The sequence below is a fragment of the Taudactylus pleione genome, unplaced genomic scaffold, assembly GCF_031769625.1.
Source record: "Taudactylus pleione unplaced genomic scaffold, aTauple2 ptg000375l, whole genome shotgun sequence".
NCBI lineage: Eukaryota > Metazoa > Chordata > Amphibia > Anura > Myobatrachidae > Taudactylus > Taudactylus pleione.
Window position 1 is genome coordinate 1,236,860 of NW_028284776.1, and position 11,302 is coordinate 1,248,161.

The window sequence follows — 11,302 nt, forward strand, 5'->3', positions numbered from 1 at the left end:
AATAGATTGCGGGGTTCCGTTTACCCTTGGTACAGCCACATTGGGATTTCATACTCAAAGTGTGCCAGCCAGTCATTATTAGTGCATGCTCTGGAGAGCAGGATGGGGTCTCAAGAATGCCTAGAGGCCAACTGTCTGCATATAGCAGACAAATTCAATCACCAATTTTATTGCATGTCTTGTTTGTAGATTGCACTTGAACTATAAATATATAAGTGTATATAATTTACTGTATTAGCTGTTTATTTTATCAAATGTGTTTGCTGCAGTTTAATATTTAACTATTAGCTGCATATTAAAGGTTTCTTTTATTTACCAGTTGTGTTCACTGCAGTTTATATTCTTAAATAATAAATATATGTATTAGTTGCCTATTTAAAATATGCAAATATAAATATTTATAAGTGTTTTAGTTCTGTCTTAATGATGTGGCTGACTTAACCACTACCCTGTTGTTTATGGTCTTTATTTAATAGAAGGCAACAGATGCTACATTCAGAACAGAACATACCACGCCAAAGAGAGATGCCATATCACCAAAACAAAACCTCATTTGGTGTATAGACTGGGAGAAACTGCTAATCAGTTGAACCTAGGGACAGTATATTAGTAGGAGCTTTCTCAATGTTAATCTTATTTTTCTTATTATCAGTGAGAAGAGTTTTTCAGGGTCGTCCTTACCTTCCTTCAGACGATCCCCTTCTGCCTTTGTCTTTTTCTGTCTTTCAGATCCAGCCAGATCAACAAGATGCAATTTAGAACGAAAACTGTTGCTTCTAGATGGGGGAAAGAGTGAGGAACATTTAGAATTCTGATCCTTCACACAGATACATCCCAAGAGTAAGCAATTGTCTGATTACTTACTTGTCTTCTTCATTCCTCTGCTCTATAGAGATAGTGAAGATAGCATGTGATCGGGAAGACTGAGAGTTCATGGCTGTAGAAGCCACAGTACGACAACTGTTTCCATGCTCCAAGCAAGATATCATATCCAAGGCAGTCTTTACATCACGCTCTGTCAAGCCACAGATCTGAAGTTAAGAGAAAAAAATAAAAATCCACATTAACCCTACAAATACTTTACAATGTACTCCATCAAATGAATGGATAAAAAGCTATACCTTAATGCCTTCTTTGGGGTCTTCACGGATGCTAATTGGTGGAGTAGTTTTATCCCGTGAAGAATACAACAAATCAAGTATGTCTTCATTGTAAATCTAAAAATTAAAGGGAACACAATTTTTTTTTTTTTAAATGACGCATTAGTTTAAAAACAATGAATTGTGTAATGAACATAATTAAAACAACAGTTTGTAGCTTTACCTCCAAATAGGATACCGTCAAAAGAAATTCCCAGTCTGACCTTTGTTCAATTTCCTTAAACAGAGCTTTGACAACTCTTGGTATGACTCCCACAATTGGCTCATTCTCCTGGTCATGGGTGTAAGCTCCTCCCATTGAGAATGTTTTCCCTGATCCAGTTTGTCCATATGCAAGAACTGTTGCATTGTACCCTGAGCAAGAAGCACATCAACCTCATTTAAAAATCAAACTATTTGTAAATAAATATAAATCCAATTTTAATTCCAACAAACAGAAATAAAAAGCCATTTAACCTGCTCTGTAGACAAAGTATATATTTTTTTACTGTTAAAATTATTCCATAACCCAGAATGCGTAAAAAAAAAAAAAAAAAAAAAAAGTTTCTCAATAGATTTAAACTGGATTCTAATATATTCAAATATTTTACGGTCATGTGGACTGTGGTAGGTAATTGAGAACACATTGATGGGGTGAATAAATGGTGCTTTGGGCAGCGATACTTAATGGGTGCCTGAAGGAGCAATTGATTTGTTTTGGGAGACCATTATCCCCAAAAAACACAGGGTTTAGCTGCGCAAAGTGGCAACACCCATTTAAACTAATGAGTGTGATGCAAAAAATGCTGTTTTGGGCCCCCATAAACCAGACTATTCGCACATTTCTGCCAGCCACCTCAGGAGGCTGTGAGCAGAAATGTGGATGCATACGGCACTCACGCCAGATCGGTACAACAATTAAATTGCTTCGTCATGTGCCCATTACTGCCGCCTAAAAATACAACTGAACCGCCCCAGATATGTCCCTTACATATGTTAATGTACAAATGTTAGATGTGTTGTAATTACTGTAATACTAGGGGGAATAAATAGAATCACAAAATCAGATTATATCTTTGATACCTATTTAAAATCTATGCTATTTCCCTACTGCGATCGCATTGGCATTTATAGTTCATATATGTCCATGTAATTGTGTGAATAAATGTTACTCTTTCCCATAGGTCTGCAATTCCAAAACACAAAGAATACTGTGGTATAGTGATTTAGAAGTCTATTTATCAAGCATATTTTTTCTCATAAAATCATGTAGAAACTGCAGTTTCTGCATAACTCAATTGTTGCTATGTACTAATAGCATAATACAAATAGGATATTTCACAGAAATCTTTGCAGTAGGCCAATTATGAATTATACATATGAGAACAGTCTTGGCGAAAATATTGGTACCCAATTCCTAGTGTGTTATAATAACCAATAAATAAATCATAAATTGATAGGAAAATTGGGATAAAAACCCACCTTCTTCAATTGTCAAATATGTGTGAGCAAAATTATTGCTCAACCAAATATTGGTTTGAACACATCAAAAAGATGTAGCCGCATATCACAAAAACCAATCTTAATGTATATAAAATGTGAGAGCATCAAAGATAGATTCTTAACTATCTTGTCATTCAAATACACTTTGACAAGTGATAATGCTCACTTAAACGAGGTACTTAAGAGAATCTGAATCAGTACCCAAGAGTATATATAAAACAAAAGAATTTATATATCTGCATATTAGTGATCTGAAGGTAGTTCATGTAGTAATCACGAAGGTAACCAAATTGTAGGACTCAGTAACCGAAAATAAATAGTAGATAATTAGAGTTGATACTCCAATTTAATCATTCCATGTGAGAGTTCATTTGTGAACACATCTGTAACTAAAGTGCAAGGTGCTTATAATAATCAATATAACATAGTTAATGCTTATAAACCACAAATAAATTGATTCACAAGAATTCATTTATAAACATACCTCTAAATAAAGTGTTAAGTACTTGCAATGGTCACTATTGAATAATTGGTACAAAACAGCCAGACAGACAATGTATTAAATCACATAAATTCAAATATTATAGGCATCAATGTCATAACTGATAACTGAAAAACCTTTTGATATCTCAGTAGATATGTACAATAATAATCACCAAATCATAAAGTTTAAAGAAAAGCCTGGGGAAAAGATATGTCATACTGCTTCTGCTGTCCCTTGTCAAATAAATTTCAAACAAGGGATGAGAGAGAAGTAAACATTGTCCCCAGGGAAATAACAGTTTAAGAGCGCTTCTGCTGTCCCCGCTCCTGACAGTATCTCCCCTCTGTTACTGTAAATGCATTGCAGAGGAGGAGTTTCAGTCCAGCTTGAATGAGAGAGCGCTATAGGGATAGGGAAGAATAAAGGAGTATCTCGTGAAGGAATATAATAGGCAGGAGATACGGCTGCTGGTGGTGTATCAGTTGGGCTGTGAAGTGCATATAGCTCGCCAGGTATCGTAGGCAGGAGATGCAGCTGCCTGTGGATCAGCTGAGCTGTGTAGCACAAACAGCCCGTCTGGTGGACGCGCGTTTCGCCTCTGACAGCTTGGTCACGATCAGGTGACCAAGCAAATTTGTCTGGTAGCACCGCCAACCATAGTATAAGACTTATAATAATTTATCTCAGTTAAGACCTTAATGTTGGTTATTTGATTATTACTATTATTATTTTGGAATTGATATATGATCCAACTGGTTGTCTAGTGCGGACCCCACCCAAACCCCTTTTTTCAGAGTAGGCCAATTATGCCTGCAGATAATTACTAATAGGGGACTATGAGCTGACCCCTTTGTACCAAACTCTTTTCGGAGTATGGTCCTGTTAGTTTCCACCATCTTCAGATGGAATAAAATGCTTTAAGCCTATGGAAGCTTTACGCAAATGTGATATCCTCCTTCTCCTGCAGGTACCGGAAAAGATTCTCCTGGAGGACTATTCACAAATGTGAAAGACTTTTCGAAAATGTCAAGGAGCCGTTGTCCCTGCGGGTTTAGTTTAGTACCCAGCAGGGGTATTTTAAGTCAAAATGAAAAATATCCACCATGACACAGATTGTTAAAACATAGGCCCTTTAATTATCAATGTATCTATTCATGTAGTTTTGCATACACTGAAAAAATAACTGGATACTATAAAGTTACCACTTGTGAATACAAATGTATCCGTTCAAAAGGTTCTACAAATTTTCTGAGTGCTTTTAAAAAGCAGCAAGAAAAAAAAAAAAATCCTTTAGTATCAGTTATGAAACATTTGTGTGGCAACTTTACAGTATCCAGTTATTTTCAGTATATGCAAAACTACATTAATAGATACATTTGTAACTAAATTATACCACAGTATTCTATGATCTGAAACTGCATACAGGAAACAACATTTTTACTTTTTAAAGAGATGGTAATTATACACCTCCCCATTCACATTTTTCTATTTCACAATAAATAATTTTCATTAGACACTGAGGGGCATATTCAATTAGGTGCGAAATGTCCTGTACTTTTCGCTGACATCGCTGATTTTCCACGCGAAAAAAAAAAAAAGTATCGTGCTCATCCCCGCTTATCCTTGTGTTCAATTACAAATCAGCGAAAACGGAACCCGGCGAATTCGAAACCAGCGAAAAGTCCTGTCAGATTTGGGAAGTCAGCCTGACACCCCCCAAAAGATGCACTGACATTAGCGAGATATCCCCAAATAGGCCTGCTGAAGGTATTTGGGGTACTTAAATGTTCTCAATAGCTGCTAATTAGCATCTTTGCAGAAGTGGTGAAGATTAGCATATAGCAGTTTTTTTTGCAGAAAATAAGTAGTCCCAGCAAATTTGGGGTACATGAAAATGGGTGATAGCATATTTTAAAGTTGCTAAAGTGAAGTTTTAAAAATCGTAAAAAATCCACCTGCCACAAGCACCTGCAATTTTAAAAACACCTGGGGAATACTTGGGGGCCCTCCTGGAGTCTATTTCGCTAGTTTTTAAGTTTGTCCCCCAACTTTGTACTTTTACGCCCCCTATTTCAAAGTCATTTTTTGGTGTGTTCTTAAGTATTTTTTTATGTTTTTTTGACGCAGGTAACCTTTGGGACCTGTCCCAAGGGTGCAGGGTGGTTCCCCCAACTTTGCACCCCAAAACCCCAATTCTGCACTTTTTAGCGACAGCTTTCATAGGCGAATCTTTTACGCCTATTCCAATGCATTGACTTTCCGCACCGGCGAAAAGTCTTTGGAATTGAATACGGGGATAAGTTTTTTCCTGGCGAAATGACGTCACCGGCGATACTTTTCTGCAGAAACTGACTTTTCATACTTAATTGAATATGCCCCTGGGTGTTTAAATTCTTAATTCTCAATTGGAGATTATGCTGCAAGAGTCAAGCACACTGCGTCACTTATAACAAAGTGGGAAAATCCATAAAAGATGCTAGTGAACATTTTCACAACAGCCAAAAGTTATCTATAGCCACAATATTCTATAATAATTTCTGATCCAGAAGCTAGTCATTGAACTGTAGAAGCCATAAAGATATATTTGAAGATAGTTTATACACTTTGATTCAGTTCTGTTAGTCTCCACTGGAACAGCTTGCCAAAATATGCCCCTTACTCACCCAGGATATCGAAATCGCTGACTGATCATCCTGCACCTTCGCGGTGTGCTGGATGATAGTTATCGTTCAACCAGCACACCACCAACGGGCCATCGACCCGCAATCCCTATGTAACCTGGTCGATATCGGCCAGGTTGGCCTACATGCACGGGCAATGGTCGATAGTTATCGTCCATACGTGCCTGCGCATCGCTGGTCATTGGGCACCAAAAAAATTAACTATCTGAATGAGAACGATATGGTCACTATCGTTAAGATCATGCATTATCATACCGTGTGTATGCACCAGAACTTGCTCCATCAGACTCTCCCAAAACCAATACTTTCCATCAAAATTTCAAAAACCTACCTTGCATGCTTGCCTATCCTTCTCCCTCCTAGTATCTCATTGACTCTTCATCCTCCACATTCACTTGACTCTAGTCTGATACTATCGTCTCACTTCTTTATAGGACAGTGGTTCTTAACCTGGGGTACGAGTACCCCAAGGAGTGTGTGGCAGGTTTTGGAAGCAATCATGCTCCGTGAACAGGAGCGAAGGTACCCTGCCACCCTTATTAGTACAGTAGTGTCACAGTCACCATATATTCTCCTATTTAGAGGCGCAGTCCTTGGTCACCTATTCCTTTGTAATTTGTTAAAATCCTTAATCATTTCCTTGTCAATTATATTAGGATCTGTCCCACACTTAGAAGGCCAATAGTACCCAACTTAACTTTATATATTGATCAGGATTCCTACTGGACATCCAAGTGATAATTTGACACATAGGGAAAGTAGCGTCCTAGGGATATATACCGCATACATTACAGTAGGAGCATAATACCAGGCAGGAAAACAGGGACATGATCACTGGCATGTCCTGCATAATAAAATCTAGATTATTTCTGAAACATTGGCCCTAATGTCAGAACTGGTGTTAGCCTATGTCCTATGATAATGTTTTACCACAAAGTTGGGGGAAACGTAAATCACTGAAGTCAAGATATGAAAAAGTGTACACATTTATTAGTCCTGTACTTTTCAGGACATAACGTAGATTAATTAAAAAAAATAAAAAATATCATGGCCACTATTTATTTCTTAAATTGTACTATGAGAAATATGCATACAGTACGCAGAATGCATTCAATTCTTGCTTACAGCTTTAATGTATAGCAGCACCTAAACATTTTAATAGAAATTATACACATTACAAATGTTTTGTTTTGCAAATGATGGGGGTACAAATAATGCAAATGCAAGCGGGAACCCAGGTGAGAAGAGGTTGAGCATTAGTGCCATAGAATAAGATGGCATGAGCTCTCTACATTAGGTCTCCTTGGTAGTTTGCATTTTACGTCCCTGTTGCATCTCATACTGAATTCAGTGCAATTCTTCATGCTTGAACCACATGTCAATTTTCACATATTAGATTACAATTTTGCAAAAAAAAAAAAAAAATATATATATATATATATATTTTCCTGTACCAATTATTACACTTGATTGTACTAATGCATGATTCTTGTTTTGAGTTTACCCTCAAGTGTATTTAATTAGTGATGGTGATGAAGAACCTTATATAAATAAAAGATGAAAAGCTATGACTTACAAGCATTAGGTTAATTTTCTACATATCTCCGAAGACGTGCAACATGTTTTACGTTGTACAAAAGATATACATTTCAAATCTTTGTAGCAAAGGACTTACCTTTAAATAAGCCTTTAATGAGTGGTGCTACGGCGGTGTTATACACCTCCTCCTGCTCCGATGATGGATCAAACACATAGTCATATGTGAATGACTTCTCATTGCCAACAATCACCTGGTCAGGAGAAACGCTGTCAACTTGTGCAAGTAAATATAGTCTACTCTAAAGGGACCAACAGATGTACACTCACCTGAGGCTCACCGGGGACAAACGTTAGACACGTCTTGCAGCCTTCATTAGTTTCTTTAGGCACCAAAGGACGGCACCTCAGAGCAACTCTTACTGGAATACCCTCATCCTTTCCCATATTACAGCCAGAACAGCCTGGCAAAGTACAAATACAGCAGATAAATGAATGCAACATAAAGGACCAGCATAGTCTGAAGAATTCCAATATATTTCAGTTGCTGGTACATAAAACTGGGTTTAGAACCTGAGGTACATGCATCAAGCATAAGAGAACTCTGCATTAGCCCACAGGTGACTAACAGTGCAAGCTATATACAGTATAGAGGCAGGGACAGCTCATTGTGCTACTATACAGAACACACACTAGGGGTAACAGGAATTGGGGCGGAGGGGGGGTGTCACTAGATAGTGTACACGTCCTCGACCACTTGTGGGTGACCAGATCCTAACTGGCTGTGGTAGAACTACAAGTCACAGGATGTTGTCAGCAAGAGGATCGCAGGCATGACAATGCAATGGCTGAGAGCATCACAACCTGGCCCGGCCCTGCCATAGACAGAACTGTTGGAGCAAGAGGCCGATCACGTAGAATATGGGAAGAATAAGCCCGTCCGCCTCACCCAGTAAATATTCCGGTACAGTAGCTCTGCAGGCGGCTCCGACTCCTCTCCTCAGCTGTAACCGGAGCTCTGTCTGTCTCTGCTGCAGTCCGGCCGCCGGTCCTCCTCCTCCTCTCCTCTGCTGTAACCGCCAAGTTTTCAAATTCGTAACGTCTCGGAACGAAACAACCAATGAAACGCTGCCTCCGAGTGTTCCACGTAAATGCCCGATACGTTCTCACGCGGGAACGAGCGCGCCGCCATAGAACGCTGCCATTTCGCAGCCATCTTTGTTAAGGTGGACTCGCCGTTGCCCTAACTATATTTTGTATATATTGCATTTGCATTGGATATAGGACAATAACGTGGATGCGACAACATTCATTGTTTTCACATCACGTGGATTTTTCCTTGTAGCACAATTAGCGTTAAGCTATCTTTGATTAAAAACTACCTTTTGTCAACCTGCGCGCTCCCGCGACTTACAGTATTATGGAGCGTACACACGGTCAGATTTGTCAGACTTGTCAGATTTGTCAGATGAACGACTGAACGATTAAACGATTTGGACGATTTGACCAAAGTTTTGAACGATTGAACGATTTTTGACTGCATTAAAATGAATGGAATCGTCCAAGTCTGACTGCAAACCCATCAGATGTCAGATATCGTTATCTGACAAACGGGAACGCGCATCGTTGATCGTCCATCGTTCAGGCATGTCAGATATGAACGATTTTTCATCAGATATGAACGACTGAACGATTTTTAAATCGTTATCGTCCATATCTGAAGAAAAAATCTGATAGTGTGTATGCACCATTAGTAGTACGCAATGCATGCCGGCCCGGATGGGGAGTTGGGGACCGGCATACTAGTTATCCAATTCCAGTTCATTTATTGCTCTGTGTCTGTCTGGCATGCAGAGTAGCTGTCAATTCTGAGAGCCCTGCATGTCTACCCTCAGTGCACTATGCAGAACCACAGCCATAGCTGGATAACTCCCTTAGATCTCACCATTGTTATTATATCAAGTCTATTATTATGTGCTGTTTTTATTTTACTCAGTGCTTAAAGTTGGTAAATTTGATACTGCTCACATGCTCTACTTACACTAGGGACTAGTTTTACTAATGCTGGGCATAATACAGTATACAATTATCTGTCAGATATCTGTCCAATCTGGCTGGTTGGAATGAAAATCTGGTAATGTATGGGAGCAAATGACAATCGATTATATGGTTTTAAATACGGGAAAACAGACAAAAACGATTGTTCAAATTAGTTACATTTGTTTTATTTAACCAATTTGGCTGAACATCCATTTTTGTCTGTTTTCCAGTGTTTGTGAACAAATGTTCGATTGTCATTTGCTCCCATACATTACCAGGTTTTCATTCCAACCAGCCAGATTGGACAGATATCTGACAGATAATTGTATAGTGTATGCCCAGCATAAGGAGCAGATTGACAGCCGCGGCTTTTACTACTATACTAATGGATTTAAAACGGCAATACAGATAAATCCTAAACCACATAGACCATGATGGGATCGGTATGAAGACCGGCACCAGTGAAGATCCCGACAGCAACTAAGGTAAGCACTAACTAACCTAACCCCCCCCTCCCCTCTTACCCTCCCTTAGGGGTGCCTAACCTTAACCTCCCCCCAAGTGCCTAACCCCCCTGTAAGTGCCTAAATCTCCCGGAGGGGTGCCTAACCCTAACTTCCCCCTGGGGATGCCTAACCCTAAGGCCCCCTGGGAGCCCTTAACCTAACCTTCCCCCCGCACGGCTGTTCGCGTCCGGCTTACCTTCGATCGGGATGCCGGGCTCCCGGTGTAGGTAAAATGACAGGCGTCGGGATTTCGACGCCTGTCATTAGACCCTTGCCGGGATTAGACAGTCGGGATGCCGACGGTCGGCATTTAGACCGTCGGCATCGCAACTGCATACTGCCATGATTAGCAACTTTGACAACCTGCTGCTTAGTAATTCTACCCCTAGGAATGGCCATCGGAAGGGTGGCAGCGAATGGTTCCATTCTTGCAGCAACTGTTACATGCCTAATGATGGCATGTAATTATAGTGTCAACCATTCGTTGGTTTCAGCCATTGTTGGTTGATGGTACACTCGAAAACGGGGCTATGGCCATTTCTCCCGACTATTTGCGCATATGCAGTAAAGAAGTCACTAGGAACATAGCATACTTCCATAAACCAGATGCCCTAAAGATGGGCATGCTCAAAATCAACTATACAGCGGACATAGGGCCTGATTCAGAGTTATTTGCTAAAGCCATCAAAGTAGGGATCCGTATGCAGCTTCTGTGCGAAAACACCCAATATAGCCAGGACACACGTCCCTTGTTTACTCCTCCTAGCACTATCCCTGACACCAGTGATGCCTTCTTTCAGACTCCTCAATGCAACTCTGATTCTATCTGTTTCCTAAATCTGTGGGTATTGGCCCATTCAGTGCTGGTTTATTTTCTACTCCTCCATCGGACCTATCATTGCTGTACTAGCCATTATGAGTGTCCCTATCCTCTGCTCCCCCCTGCACCTTTACCTTGCCTCTGGTCAGGGGCATATTTATAATGTGTGCAGGGTGTGCAGTGCACACGGGCCCCTGGGTCCAGGAGGATCCACCCCACACACCCTGCACCCATATACTTTTTATTTTCTTTTTTATTGAAGCAAGACATTAGTACATTGTAAAGACTTGTACAATAAATATTACAATAATGACAAGAGGAAAATAAAGGATAATTCTTCCTTAGTCATTCGAGGAAGACAAATACAGATATAAAAGCTGACAATTATAAAGTTTAGTTCACAAATTATAACAATATGTTCATAGCAAACGATGAATGGAATGTGTCACTCGCCTCCTGGAGTAGAAATAAAAAATATACATAGAAGCTTTTGCTCCTATACATTAATAGGGGGGGTCTCTCTCCAACATTCTCATCCCGTACCAAGATGTTAAGTGTAAACAATCATCAATCTTTCTCAACATAGTTGTAGG

At 39.7% G+C, this 11,302-nt stretch overlaps 1 protein-coding gene across 1 annotated transcript in view; it reads right to left on the reverse strand.

Moving 5' to 3' along the window:
- Positions 1–8,484, reverse strand: part of KIF4A (kinesin family member 4A) — a 105,369-nt gene extending 96,885 nt beyond the window's left edge. Inside the window, exons 1-7 of the mRNA XM_088444992.1 lie at positions 8,293–8,484; positions 7,674–7,807; positions 7,483–7,597; positions 1,324–1,514; positions 1,122–1,217; positions 865–1,031; positions 682–776 (exon numbers count right to left, since the gene is read on the reverse strand). Coding sequence (XP_088301118.1) covers positions 682–776; positions 865–1,031; positions 1,122–1,217; positions 1,324–1,514; positions 7,483–7,597; positions 7,674–7,790 — 781 coding nt within the window. The 5' untranslated portion in view covers positions 7,791–7,807; positions 8,293–8,484. The remainder of the gene's footprint in view (positions 1–681; positions 777–864; positions 1,032–1,121; positions 1,218–1,323; positions 1,515–7,482; positions 7,598–7,673; positions 7,808–8,292) is intronic.
- Between the last annotated feature and the right edge of the window lie 2,818 nt (positions 8,485–11,302).